The sequence below is a fragment of the Convolutriloba macropyga genome, chromosome 1 (genome assembly GCF_964194025.1).
Source record: "Convolutriloba macropyga chromosome 1, txConMacr16.3, whole genome shotgun sequence".
Taxonomy (NCBI): Eukaryota; Metazoa; Xenacoelomorpha; order Acoela; family Convolutidae; genus Convolutriloba; species Convolutriloba macropyga.
In genome coordinates, this window is record NC_134468.1 from 57,211,322 (window position 1) to 57,226,627 (window position 15,306).

General features: G+C 36.3%; 2 protein-coding genes across 2 annotated transcripts in view; both read left to right on the plus strand.

Moving 5' to 3' along the window:
• The window catches only part of LOC142340735 (uncharacterized), a 52,517-nt gene that overhangs the window by 32,359 nt on the left and 4,852 nt on the right, over window positions 1-15,306 (plus strand). The window contains exon 9 of the mRNA XM_075391437.1: window positions 7,558-7,766. Within this exon, the coding sequence (XP_075247552.1) occupies window positions 7,558-7,766 (209 nt within the window). The remainder of the gene's footprint in view (window positions 1-7,557; window positions 7,767-15,306) is intronic.
• The window catches only part of LOC142340744 (small COPII coat GTPase SAR1-like), a 356,486-nt gene that overhangs the window by 19,663 nt on the left and 321,517 nt on the right, over window positions 1-15,306 (plus strand). The window lies entirely within an intron of this gene.

Sequence of the window (15,306 nt, forward strand, 5' to 3'; positions counted from 1 at the left end):
ACAACCCCAACTTCTGGTATTCTCAACTTGTGAGTACAAACAGCAAAAGCCAACCTAGGTTTATATTTAAATATTTTTGCACAAACAGGTCTTAGACATATATCTTTGTCTTCGATTTGTTTTTTCTATCGGATTGAACTGGTATACATAAAGAGATCCCGTATTGTGTGATCTGTAGCAATCCAGTTTAAATTGATAGTTGAAAAAACTAAGATCAGCGAATAGTTACGAACTAAAATAGTTAATGCAACGGTAAGTACAGCAGAGCGTATATACAGTTACAAAAGCGAACTGCATAAACGAAGTATCCGGACAGATTTTGTAACCACTCAGAACGAACTGGGCGGTGTAAAACTTTCTTTGTGAAACACAAGGAGAGCAGCCGTTACATTTGGTCCGCCGACCCGGACAGTGGAATAAACTGCTGTCCAACCCAACAGTCGAAGTGACGAAGTCATCGACGAACGAGAACAAAACTCAACAGGCAATTCAACAACGCAAAGCCAATTAGGCAAAGCAAATAGGAACGTTGAAAAGCAAAAACTAAATTAAAGCAAACAAATAAAGGAGCTGCAGTGGTTCAAGCTGCAGTCCCGAAGTACACAAGAAGTGACTCCGTCACAGAGTCAAAGCGTTTTGGATCGCCAGATCAACAACTTGCGAAACAAGTGGATTGAGAAACAGGAAGAAGGTTTTGAGCTCATTGATAATCGAGATCGACCAAGCAAGCTCAAGACTCTTTATCAGCAGATACTGCAATTGGACGACAGCATTCAAAAACTCGTGAATAAGAAAGCTGAGATCCTCCGAGACCCTGATATTTCTTTAAAACGCAAACTTGAGAGAGAAAAGTACTTTCAATATTTGAACGCAGAGTGGTTACCGTATATCCACGGAGAGACAAACATGTCAAGCCAGCAAAGCCAGTCAACTCTTCATGCCAATGAAGAGCAACCGCCTGCGAACAATGTGCATCAGTTAGAACAAAACGTTGGAATTCCAGAGGTTAACCAAAACCATGGTAACACAAGCAATGCAACGACGAATACGGTTACACGGACAATCAACCAGGATACAGAAAACGCTTCGGAAACATCTTCAGTGAAACGTCAGGTTGAAGAACAAATGAAGGAATTTGAAATTCAATTTGAAGCAAAGTTGCAAATCGAACGAGCACAATTTGATCGAAAGAGGTTGGATCTAGAAATGCGAATGAAAGAACTACAGCTGCAACATCAGCTTCGGGAAAAAGAGCGAGACCTAGAGCGCCAATTGCAAAAAACAGCATTGGAGAAAGATGACTTCCGTTCTCAATCAACTAAGGCGCGTGACAAGTCACCTTTCAATTGGACCCCAAAAGGGAGAGATGTCTCGGAGTGGGCGAATTCGATGAACGACACGCGAACGCCAATTCGACTAAGAGCTCGCTTTGACGTCAGCCCTGAAGGGAATAAGCAGAGGCATTACCCATGGTACCCAAACTCTCGCGAACGCTCAGCAAGTGTTGAAGGGCGGGATATATCGCCGATAGCTGGAAGGCACTACAACACTGGACATTCAAGCAGTAGTTTACCAAAATTGAGGTTGAACAATTTCGACGGAAACCCACTGGAGTGGCCTGAGTGGTCTAGCATGTTCATAGCAACAGTAGATAAACGCACGATTCCCGACTCAGAAAAAATGAGCCATTTGAAGACTCTGCTAACAGGCAAAGCAAAACATGCAATCTCGGGAATGGGCTATTCTGGACAGTTTTATAGTGCTGCCTGGAACATTTTAGAATGAAAATTTGGAAGACCGCATGTAATTATAGATGCGCAGCTCGAGAGCCTACGAAAAGCTAATCAAGTGATACCTCATGATTCAACCAGCCTGATTAATTTTTCTGTTATTGTATCTAACTTCGTGAACGTGCTTAAAGAGTACAAACATATTGGTGATTTGCAATCAAGTTCGACATTGTACATGGCAGTTGATAAGCTACCACAGGTTCTTAAAGAAAAATGGTGGTTCTACGTCGATGACAAAGACGAGGACTGGCCTGATCTAATCTTGTTTGAAAAATGGCTATCACGAATGGCATTCGTGCATGAAGGGTTTTCATCGTTTAAAGGGGAACAAAAAGAAGACCGACACAACACAAATAGAGAAAAACGATTCTCGAAGACATCGAACTTCAGTGCAAGTTCAAACCTGCAAGAAACCAAGCAAATGCAAAACAACAACTGCCCACTAGCGGATGGCACTCATAAAATATGGAACTGTCCAATATTTAAGAATATGACTGTCACCGATCGCTATGCAGCAGTGAGAAAAGAACGTTTATGTTATGGATGTCTGGGGAAAGGGCATGCAATCAAAGATTGTAAAGTCCACCCGTGCGGTATAAATGGATGTACCAAAAGGCACAACAGACTGCTACACTCAGAAAACCAAATGGACGAGGGTAGTCACGCAGTTAACGTAAGCGCAGCAACAATCAACCAGAGTAACCAAGTTACTAGTTTTCTTCAAATAGTTCCTGTATCGGTTCAGAGTGGTAGTAACAGGTTGACTACCTACGCTTTCCTCGATAGTGGGTCTACAGTATCATTCATCGATCAGAGTGTCAAGGATCAACTACAAGCCAAAGGCACGGACGTTACCTTAAACATAGCTGGCATACATGGGACGCAAGATTTGAGGACAGAGAAGGTTCCTATCACAATAAAGGGACTACATTCAAAGGTGCATTCAATTGAAGCGTTTGCACACCCATCAATATCGTTGGGAAACACAACATATGATTACAAGGAACTCAAGAACAAATTCAGACACCTGAATGTTCTCACAAACAGAAGATTCAACCTGATGGAAGTAGGCATCATTCTTGGACAAGATGCCTACAAAATTCAACGTCCATTGGACTATAAGATTGGAACACGAAGTGAGCCTTTCGCCGTCTTAACAGAATTAGGATGGGTAGTCAGTGGTCCCATGACAGGCAAGAAAAGTCAAAATGTTTGTCATTTCGCCTTCACAGAAGATGTGAAAGTGGCAGAAAATATCCAATCATTGTGGGACATAGAAACCTATGCTTCCAAAATAAATGTTGTAAGTCAATCAAAGAAAGAGCAGCAAGCTCAGAAGTTATTAGAGAGCACAACAAGGTTTACAGGCGAGCGGTACGAAGTGGGCATGCTCTGGAATGAACCAGAACCCAGTCTTCCAAACATCTACGGCTCAGCCCTTGGTCAGCTCTACTCACTGGAACGAAGATTCCAACGAGACCCAAAGTTAAAAGATTTGTATCAACAGTCAATTGATACAGATGTTGAAAAGGGATTTGTGAAGATCCTTGGTAAATCGGAAGTCAAAGGCACTTTCGGAAGAGAGTGGTATTTGCCACACCATCCAGTACTAAACCCCAACAAACCGGGTAAAGTTCGCCGTGTTTGCAACGCTGCAGCAAAATACAAGGATGTATGCCTAAATGACAAGTTGTTAGCCGGACCTGATCTACTACACGGATTGATCGGAACAATATTCAGATTTCGAGAAGGACCAATTGCCCTAACCGCAGATATTGAATCAATGTTTCTGCAAGTGCAAGTTCCTGAACGGGATAAAAGCTGCTTGAGATTCCTGTGGCGACCAACAATGAACGAACCTGTGCAAATTTACGAGTATCAGCGTCATGTTTTCGGAGCAAACAGTTCACCAACATGTGCCAACTACGCTCTGAAGCGAGTAGCGATCGATAACGAGGACGAGTTCCCAATTGCAGCAAAAACAATCCAAAACAATTTCTACATGGACGATTTCATCAAGTCAGTCGAAACACCTGAAGAAGCAATCAAAGTTTTCAAACAACTGCAACCTCTTCTCTCAAAACATGGATTTGAACTGAAGAAGTGGATCACCAACAGCGACTTGGTAACCAACGCAATCCCAGAGGACTTAAGATCAATCAACAAAACCAAGCAGGTTGAAGTAGAACCCAGCCAGGAAGGGTCATCAGTGCTTGGGCTTCAGTGGACGATTACCGATGATAGTCTACAGGTTTGTAGAGGTACAAGCAAAGAAGTTGAGACCCCAATCACCCAAAGGAAGATCTTATCTCTAGTTTCTTCAGTGTTTGATCCTCTTGGACTGTTTGCACCATTCAGTGTCCCTATGAGACGACTCCTGAAGAGCATCTGGACCAAAAATGGACAACATTGGGACAACTCAGTAGAACCTAACGAAGAAGAAGAGTTTCTGAAGTGGAAGGCGCAGCTTCCAGAAGTAGCAGAAACCAGCATTGATAGAAGATACTTCAGCACAGCCAAGGACAAATGGGAACTTCATGTGTTTGCCGACGCATCTGAAGACACAATGTGCGCTGTGGCATACTTACGTTCAAAGCCCAAAGAATACTCAGCAGACTTAGCATTTGTAATCGGAAAGTGCCGAGTCGCACCGATGCGACACCTTTCCATACCACGCTTGGAACTACAAGCAGCAGTGATGGCAGTGAGACTTAAAGAACAGATAGTGAAGGAACACGAATCGAAGATTCAGAGTTGCAACTTTTGGTCAGACTCCACTACTGTTCTGCAATGGATTCACAGCTCCCACCGTAAGCAACAGGTGTTTGTTGCAAACAGAGTGGCTGAGATTTTGGATACAATTAATGTTTCACAGTGGAATCATGTGAGTGGTATTAACAATCCAGCTGACATCGGGACACGACCGATCAATGTTGACGAACTTAAGAGAAGCGAATGGCTCACTGGGCCGGCCTGGTTGAAGCAACGAGAGAACGAATGGCCTGAACAGTTGAATTTAACATTTGCTTCAGACGAACAAAACGACGAAATGGTCTTCTCAGCTAAGGTTGAAGAGAAGAAGCCGCTGATTCAGTGGGAACGATTCAGCAATTACAATCGGCTAGTAAATACAATGGCATACATACAGCGTGTATTCAAAAAACACAAATCGGCAACAAAAACACTAAGTGTTCAAGAAAGAGAGGATGCACAAGCAAGCATATTCAGACTACTGCAGCAAGAACAGTTTACTGAAGAGATGAAATCTCTCAAGGCTGAAAGGGAAATTCCAAAAAACAGCAAAATCCTCCAGTTTTCACCATTCATAGACCAGCAAGGACTTATTCGTGCTCAAGGCAGAATAGGTAAAAGTCAATTGAGCTTCGAAACGAAGCATCCAATACTGTCACATTGGAAGCACCATGTAATTGAATTATTCTTGCAAAATGAACATAAGAATAGTCATCACGAAGGTACTGAACATGTCAGAAACATAGTCCAGCAAAAATTCTGGATCCTAGGCATACGAAATGCTTTGAGATCGATCAAAAACAAATGCATTAGATGTCGAAAGGGAAGAGCCCAAACAAAGGCACCAGTAATGGCAGATCTACCTGAAGAACGATTAGTCGCATCAACGGTATTTTCGAATGTGGGCGTAGACTATTTCGGACCATTCACAGTAAAGATTGGTCGAAGAAACGAAAAGCGTTGGTGCTGTCTATTCACATGCCTTACTGTACGAGCGGTACACATAGAGATTGCACCAAAACTAGACACTGATTGTTGTCTGAACGCAATTATGCGATTCATTGCACGAAGAGGCAAACCGGTCAAAATGATTAGCGTTAACGGGACAAACTTCGTTGGAGCTGAAAAGGAACTGGCAGAGTATATAGCAGCATCGAACAAGGTTCGAATTGAAGAACATCTGATTCAACAGGGTATCAGATGGAAGTTCAACCCACCTGCAGCACCACACTTTGGAGGAGTGTGGGAAAGACTGGTTAGGAGTTGCAAGAAGGCAATGTACACAGTGCTGGGCAATCGATCAGTCACGGAAGATGTTCTGTCAACTACAATGTGTCTTGTTGAACAGACGCTGAATGCTAGACCGCTGACACAAGTCAGTTCTGATGCTACCGATTTAGAAGCTATTACTCCAAACCATTTCCTACTTGGCAACAAGAACCTTTGTTTACCGTATCTATCAGGTGCAGAGCATCTTGTTGATCATAGAAAGCTCTTCCGACAAACACAAGCTTACGCAGACCTCATCTGGGACAGATTCCGTAAAGAATACTTGCCAACGTTGAATAGTCGAAAGAAATGGCAGTTCACAACGGAAAGAAGTCTTCAGCAGGGTGATCTTGTGTGGTTAGTGGAAGACAGTGACAAACGTGGATATTACAATCTGGGTCGAATAACCGAAACATTTGAAGGTTCCGATGGAGTGATTCGATCAGCGAAAATCCGAACGAAAGATGGATACTACAAGAGGCCAGTAGTGAAGCTCGCTCCAGTACTTCCAACTGACGATGATGTTTTCACGAAGGAAAACAGGGCCGGCGATGTTGGAGCTGAGCTTAAGGAATAACAGGCTTGCATAGGCGGGGAAAATAGAAACAAAACACTTTCTGATGTCTTAGTCATTTAATAGTTATAGTTATAGTTCTAGTTCTAGTTACAGTTTGTCACGTGAGAAAAAAGAGAAAAGGGGGAAATAACAAAAAGCAACAGACAGGACTCAACGTAGTAGCCGCAGAAAACGGCTGAAAGTATAACTCAGCAAAATATTGCAAAACAAATTGTCTTGAGCAGTAAATAACGTGTTACTGTGTCTTGAACTAGAAATATTCCTGAGCAGTAAATTGTTACTGTGTCTTGTATTCAAAATATTATTCTTGAGCAGTAAATTCTGTTACTGTGTCTTGCATCAACGAATTATTGGAGCTGAAATTCAACTGTTACAACCCCAACTTCTGGTATTCTCAACTTGTGAGTACAAACAGCAAAAGCCAACCTAGGTTTATATTTAAATATTTTTGCACAAACAGGTCTTAGACATATATCTTTGTCTTCGATTTGTTTTTTCTATCGGATTGAACTGGTATACATAAAGAGATCCCGTATTGTGTGATCTGTAGCAATCCAGTTTAAATTGATAGTTGAAAAAACTAAGATCAGCGAATAGTTACGAACTAAAATAGTTAATGCAACGGTAAGTACAGCAGAGCGTATATACAGTTACAAAAGCGAACTGCATAAACGAAGTATCCGGACAGATTTTGTAACCACTCAGAACGAACTGGGCGGTGTAAAACTTTCTTTGTGAAACACAAGGAGAGCAGCCGTTACATTACCAAATTTACAGTGTATAGTGTAGCGATCCAAGTTTTTGATGCTAATTTTATTTATAAGCTTAAAATAGATTACCGAAGCAGTGTCAACGCCCTAAAAAGTTGCAATGTTTATTTACTTTTCTTAGCGTTTTTATTTATAGTCACTGATTAAACTGGAAAAAAACTGATGTCCCGTAAATTCATTTTCTCGAGGAAACGAAAGTCTGACGTAGATTGCTAAGCAGCCTTGCTCACTCGCCTTTTTTGATTATTTAGTGATTGTTTTACACATTCCGCGCAAACATTTTTCACAGGGTTCATTCTAGGATTGCGCAAGCACAAAAGTTATCAATTGTATCGTATGTGCGATCCTTATAAGAAACCTAAGCAATTCTACTCAGGTGATTAATTAAATTTTACTACAGAGAACATAGACTGGACTCTGGTGCTAGACCAGCTCAAGTCTCAACTGCCCTCTGTGAACTCATCAATATTGAGAGAGGCAATCGATGGTCTTCTGGATGAACTGCCATTCATAGACACCCTGCTCGACTTCGACCCTGGAAACTTCTCTTATTTCATCCCAGATAGTGTGTGCACCAAGTGGACTACTGACCCACAGACATGCAATGACGTGAGTTATAATAATGTTAAAGCAATTGTTAAATTGCTCGCGTGCCAGAGGTGATTCAGATTTGCCACATTCACGGCAAAAAATGAAGATTCGCGGTGGAAAAAATTGAATTTTCTAGACATTTTCCAGCGAGTGCATGGATTTTTGGATGTTTGGCGAAAATGTAAGAAGACTGCTGCTGCGACCATACAGCAGTTGATTCAATACCGTTCGGCTGTGAATACTCAGAAAACATAATCATTTAAAATAATTTTATTTCTGATTTGTCTTCATTGTTTTGCTACAAACGTTATTTTAAATTTTTTCACAATCTTTATATACATTTTTTTAAAAATCAACCGCGGTTCAAAAGCTGCAAGCATTGACAAGAAAATAAAATGACGATGCTTCTCGAACAGGCCTACATAGAACCTTTCAACAAATAGCAAATTTAATGTTGCTGTCTAGTTTCCATATTTCAATGCGATGAAATTGGCGTGAGAATGACTGGCTTTAATTGAACAGCTCTAATTTTTGCGCAAAACTTTTTCCAAGAACTTTTCTTAATATTAAAAAATGAGTAAATAAGGAAATGAGGGAAATTATTACAAATGGAATTGCGTATCTCAAGAATCGAATCTCAAGTATAGGATCTTGAGATATCAAACTCTTAAATTTATCATTTTGTTACTTTTTTTAAAGTAACTTTACATTTATGCTTCGAGCCTGATTTAAAAGCATTGACTTTGTGATAGTTTCACAAAACTTGTTCGAAAAATCTACTGTCTTGCCGAATATGCATGTTTCCTACGTTTTTTCACCTCTTACCAAGATTTTTCAACTGAAAATACCTTGGATGAAAAAGCGCACGTTAAATTTTTTAATACGAGAAAAATTGTATGAATATTAATAAAACCATGAAAGAGGCGAAAAATGCCACTTCTACCTCTAAGATGCAATCCCGCTGAGAATATAAACAGCATAATTGACCAAAAAAGGTCATTTTTCATAATAAATATGTTTCCATTCTTTTACTTTCTAGTTGCGTTCTATAGTTCCCACCCTCCAAGTTCATTGGGAGCTGGGGTGTTGATTTTATAGCAAAACGCCCTTGTTCTTTCGTAAGCTACGTCCATCAGTGACCGATGCATATCGTTTGCTTCAAGATGCGGAACTTGCATAATTAAAAAGCCCTTAAAACTTAATTGAGCGCTATTGAGACATGACGAACTCTTCATATTTCTAGCAAAGGTTAATTTCAAGGCTAATTCTAAAGTTAAATCTTCTTAATGAATTTTTGAACAATTTTTGGTTTTTATCGCCTTTTCTTGTTATAGGTATGCTAATAGTGTGAAATCGGATACAGAATATTATGAAATGAAAACATTCTACGATAGATTAGAAGATTATTATTAATTTCTAACTGCTGTTATTTTTTCAATGAAGAAAAAACGAGGTTTCAAAACTTCACAAGCTTCTTTTTACTCTTTCACTTTTCATGTTTTAAAAATGCAGCCGTGCTTAAATCTACTCAGGAATTGTAATAAAAAAATCAATTTGTATTTAAAATACAAGCCTAAAATGGGTCAGCTGTATTCAAGCAAACTGAATAGACAATCACATATGACAAAAACTGGAATAGGAAAGGAGGAAAGGCTTCAGAGCGAATTTTAGAAATTGGTCAGTTTATCAAATAGTATTTGTTTTCTACAGTTTTTAGGTTCAACAGAAGAATGGCATACAATTGTAAATTATCTTTTCTTAGATTTGTTTTTTGAGGATTGTTAACTTATTTTTTTTGCAACTTCTCCACGGGGTTCTTAAATCACATGTTACTTTTAATCCAACAATTTTGCAAGCGTTTGGTTGGAATTCATTTTTAGTAACTGTTTGGTGCCTGATCGTTATCAGAAGTTTATAATTTGAGTCACTGTCAAGTACCGCCGTTTTTTGTGACTTAAAACTCATTTCAAAAATACTTTAAGTCATCTTCTGTTCCTCACTCACTCAATTAAAGGTCTTACTGAAAAACTTCTTTGATACGCACTGATCTAGTTTTTGTCATTCGAAAACTAGTGCTTTTTTTATTACGACTATATAAACATTTCTAGACTGCAGTTTTATATCTCAGCCAGTTAAAAAAAGGTTTTTTTGAAAAAAAAAAACAAATTATGCTCTTTTTAATCTGAGTTTGTTGTGTTGCATGTTCTCAGTTTTCATGAAAAAATGTATTCAATATCAATGTTTGATAAATTTTATCAATACTCAAGATAAAACTCAAGATAACACGCAACGTAGAAGTTTTATACCTCTGTTATAAAGTAAATGTCCAGTCAAAAAAACTCAAAATAGTTAAAATAGTTTAACTTCTTTTGTTTTTTAATATCAACTCCAAAAATTTGAAAATAAATTAACTTATACGTGTTGAAAAAATGAAGCTAAGTCTAATGATAAGGCAAAAAAATTGGTTAGAACCAGGCATTTTTTTTTATTTCTCTGCTCCAGTATTTCAAACAAAAAGTATTTTGAATATGAGTTCACGCTTAACCTTAATCCGTTATAGCAGTTTACCTGCTATTCTCTTAGAAAGTGCCATTTTAAGCTTTTTTTGCAGTTTTTATTAAATGATGGGTTCAAAACGAATCATAATTCCTCAAACCCGATTTATCTTTCTATTCCAAAGAAATTATTTGAAATGATTTTCATGGTTTTGTTTGTTTTTTTCTCTCACAGTTTTGTGGGTGTCAGGAATTACATTTAAAGCAAGGCTGAAGAGTTTTTCTTTGGATTTTGTAATCAACAAAATTTCAAAAATTAGAACACTCTGGAAAATTTTTCCTCAGTTTTCCTAATTTGCCACCAAAGACATTTTACGAATCCTTGAATACAAAAAAAGATATAAAATACAGTAGAATCCCCCTATTGCTACAGCTTTCAGCAAAAATACTAAACTTATCCCGCCTTTGTTCTGTGCGAGCAATTTTTTATTCCACGTCAAGGCATACAATGACCAAAACAATAATTTTTTGATATAATTTTCTTTTCAAAAATGTTGTTGAGTTTGCTGAAAAAAGCGTGAATCCAGAAGTTCAGAAAAATTTGCAGGATTCGCAACGATGTTTTTCTTTTAAAAAAGTGCCATCTTAAGCGTTTTTGCAGTTTTTTTTAAATGATGGGTTCAAAAAAATCATAGTTCCTCAAACCCGGTTTATCTTTCTATTCAGAAGAAATTATTTGAAATGATTTTTATGGTTTTGTTTGTCTTTTTTCTCACAGTTTTATGGGTATTAGGAATTACATCTAAAGCAAGGCTGAGGAGTTTTTCTTTGGATTTTGTAATCAACCAAATTTCAAAAATTAGAACACTCTGGAAAAGTTTTTCTCAGTTTTCCTAATTTGCCACCAAAGAAATTTTACGAATCCTTGAATACGAAAAAAAGATATAAAATACAGTAGAATCCCCTTTTGCTACAGCTTTCAGCAAAAATACTCAAGTTATCCCGCCTTTGTTCTCTGCGAACCATTTTTTAATCCACGTCAAGGCATACAATGACCAAAACAATAATTTTTTAATGTAATTATTTTTCAAAAATGTTGTTGAGTTTGCTGAAAAAAGCGTGAATCCAGAAGTTCAGAAAAACTTGCAGGATTCGCAACGATGTTTTTCTTTTAAAAAAGTGCCATTTTAAGCGTTTTTGCAGTTTTTATTAAATGATGGGTTCAAAATAAATCAGTTCCTCAAACCCGGTTTATCTTTCTCTTCCGAAGAAATTATTTGAAATGATTTTCATGGTTTTGTTTTTTTTCACAGATTTATGGGTATTAGGAATTACATTTAAAGCAAGGCTGAAGAGTTTTTCTTTGGATTTTTTATTCCACGTCAAGGCATACAATGACCAAAACAATAATTTTTTATTGTAATTTTTTTTCAAAAATGTTGTTGAGTTTGCTGAAAAAAGCGTGAATCCAGAAGTTCAGAAAAACTTGCAGGATTTGCAACGATGTTTTTCTTTTAAAAAAGTGCCATTTTAAGCGTTTTTGCAGTTTTTATTAAATGATGGGTTCAAAATAAATCATAGTTCCTCAAACCCGGTTTATCTTTCTCTTCCGAAGAAATTATTTGAAATGATTTTCATGGTTTTGTTTTTTTTTCACAGATTTATGGGTATTAGGAATTACATTTAAAGCAAGGCTGAAGAGTTTTTCTTTGGATTTTTTATTCCACGTCAAGGCATACAATGACCAAAACAATAATTTTTTAATGTAATTTTTTTTCAAAAATGTTGTTGAGTTTGAAGAAAAAAGCGTGAATCCAGAAGTTCAGATAAACTTGCAGGATTCGCAACGATGTTTTTCTTTTAAAAAAGTGCCATTTTAAGCGTTTTTGCAGTTTTTATTAAATGATGGGTTCAAAATAAATCATAGTTCCTCAAACCCGGTTTATCTTTCTCTTCCGAAGAAATTATTTGAAATGATTTTCATGGTTTTGTTTGTCTTTTTTCTCACAGTTTTATGGGTATTAGGAATTACTTCTAAAGCAAGGCTGAGGACTTTTTCTTTTGATTTTGTAATCAACCAAATTTCAAAAATTAGAACACTCTGGAAAAGTTTTCCTCAGTTTTCCTAATTTGCCACCAAATAAATTTTACGAATCCTTGAATAAAAAAAAGAGATAAAATACAGTAGAATCCCCTTTTGCTACAGCTTTCAGCAAAAATACTCAAGTTATCCCGCCTTTGTTCTCTGCGAACTATTTTTTAATCCACGTCAAGGCATACAATGACCAAAACAATAATTTTTTAATGTAATTATTTTTCAAAAATGTTGTTGAGTTTGCTGAAAAAAGCGTGAATCCAGAAGTTCAGAAAAACTTGCAGGATTCGCAACGATGTTTTTCTTTTAAAAAAGTGCCATTTTAAGCGTTTTTGCAGTTTTTATTAAATGATGGGTTCAAAATAAATCATAGTTTCTCAAACCCGGTTTATCTTTCTCTTCCGAAGAAATTATTTGAAATCATTTTCATGGTTTTGTTTTTTTTCACAGATTTATGGGTATTAGGAATTACATTTAAAGCAAGGCTGAAGAGTTTTTTTTTGGATTTTTTATTCCACGTCAAGGCATACAATGACCAAAACAATAATTTTTTAATGTAATTTTTTTTCAAAAATGTTGAGTTTGCTGAAAAAAGCGTGAATCCAGAAGTTCAGAAAAACTTGCAGGATTCGCAACGATGTTTTTCTTTTAAAAAAGTGCCATTTTAAGCGTTTTTGCAGTTTTTCTATTAAATGATGGGTTCAAAATAAATCATAGTTCCTCAAACCCGGTTTATCTTTCTCTTCCGAAGAAATTATTTGAAATGATTTTCATGGTTTTGTTTTTTTTTCACAGATTTATGGGTATTAGGAATTACATTTAAAGCAAGGCTGAAGAGCTTTTCTTTGGATTTTTTATTCCACGTCAAGGCATACAATGACCAAAACAATAATTTTTTAATGTAATTTTTTTTCAAAAATGTTGTTGAGTTTGAAGAAAAAAGCGTGAATCCAGAAGTTCAGATAAACTTGCAGGATTCGCAACGATGTTTTTCTTTTAAAAAAGTGCCATTTTAAGCGTTTTTGCAGTTTTTATTAAATGATGGGTTCAAAATAAATCATAGTTCCTCAAACCCGGTTTATCTTTCTCTTCCGAAGAAATTATTTGAAATGATTTTCATGGTTTCGTTTTTTTTTCACTGATTTATGGGTATTAGGAATTACATTTAAAGCAAGGCTGAAGAGTTTTTCTTTGGATTTTTTATTCCACGTCAAGGCATACAATGACCAAAACAATAATTTTTTAATGTAATTTTTTTTCAAAAATGTTGAGTTTGCTGAAAAAAGCGTGAATCCAGAAGTTCAGAAAAACTTGCAGGATTCGCAACGATGTTTTTCTTTTAAAAAAGTGCCATTTTAAGCGTTTTTGCAGTTTTTCTATTAAATGATGGGTTCAAAATAAATCATAGTTCCTCAAACCCGGTTTATCTTTCTCTTCCGAAGAAATTATTTGAAATGATTTTCATGGTTTTGTTTTTTTTTTCACAGATTTATGGGTATTAGGAATTACATTTAAAGCAAGGCTGAAGGGTTTTTCTTTGGATTTTTTATTCCACGTCAAGGCATACAATGACCAAAACAATAATTTTTTAATGTAATTTTTTTTCAAAAATGTTGAGTTTGCTGAAAAAAGCGTGAATCCAGAAGTTCAGAAAAACTTGCAGGATTCGCAACGATGTTTTTCTTTTAAAAAAGTGCCATTTTAAGCGTTTTTGCAGTTTTTCTATTAAATGATGGGTTCAAAATAAATCATAGTTCCTCAAACCCGGTTTATCTTTCTCTTCCGAAGAAATTATTTGAAATGATTTTCATGGTTTTGTTTTTTTTTTCACAGATTTATGGGTATTAGGAATTACATTTAAAGCAAGGCTGAAGAGTTTTTCTTTGGAGTTTTTATTCCACGTCAAGGCATACAATGACCAAAACAATAATTTTTTAATGTAATTTTTTTTCAAAAATGTTGAGTTTGAAGAAAAAAGCGTGAATCCAGAAGTTCAGATAAACTTGCAGGATTCGCAACGATGTTTTTCTTTTAAAAAAGTGCCACTTTAAGCGTTTTTGCAGTTTTTATTAAATGATGGGTTCAAAATAAATCATAGTTCCTCAAACCCGGTTTATCTTTCTCTTCCGAAGAAATTATTTGAAATGATTTTCATGGTTTTGTTTTTTTTTCACAGATTTATGGGTATTAGGAATTACATTTAAAGCAAGGCTGAAGAGTTTTTCTTTGGATTTTGTCATCAACCAAATTTCAAAAATTAGAACACTCCGGAAAAGTTTTCCTCAGTTTTCCTAATCTGCCACCAAAGAACTTTTACGAATCCTTGAAAACAAAAAAAAGATATAAAATACAGTAGAATCCCCTTTTGCTACAGCTTTCAGCGAAAATACTCAAGTTATCCCGCCTTTGTTCTCTGCGAACTATTTTTTAATACACGTCAAGGCATACAATGACCAAAACAATAATTTTTTAATGTAATTTTTTTTTCAAAAATGTTGTTGAGTTTGCTGAAAAAAGCGTGAATCCAGAAGTTCAGAAAAACTTGCAGGATTCGCAACGATGTTTTTCTTTTAAAAAAGTGCCATTTTAAGCGTTTTTGCAGTTTTTAATAAATGATGGGTTCAAAATAAATCAGTTCCTCAAACCCGGTTTATCTTTCTCTTCCGAAGAAATTATTTGAAATGATTTTCATGGTTTTGTTTTTTTTCACAGATTTATGGGTATTAGGAATTACATTTAAAGCAAGGCTGAAGAGTTTTTCTTTGGATTTTGTCATCAACCAAATTTCAAAAATTAGAACACTCCGGAAAAGTTTTCCTCAGTTTTCCTAATCTGCCACCAAAGAACTTTTACGAATCCTTGAATACAAAAAAAAGATATAAAATACAGTAGAATCCCCTTTTGCTACAGCTTTCAGCGAAAATACTCAAGTTATCCCGCCTTTGTTCTCTGCGAACTATTTTTTAAT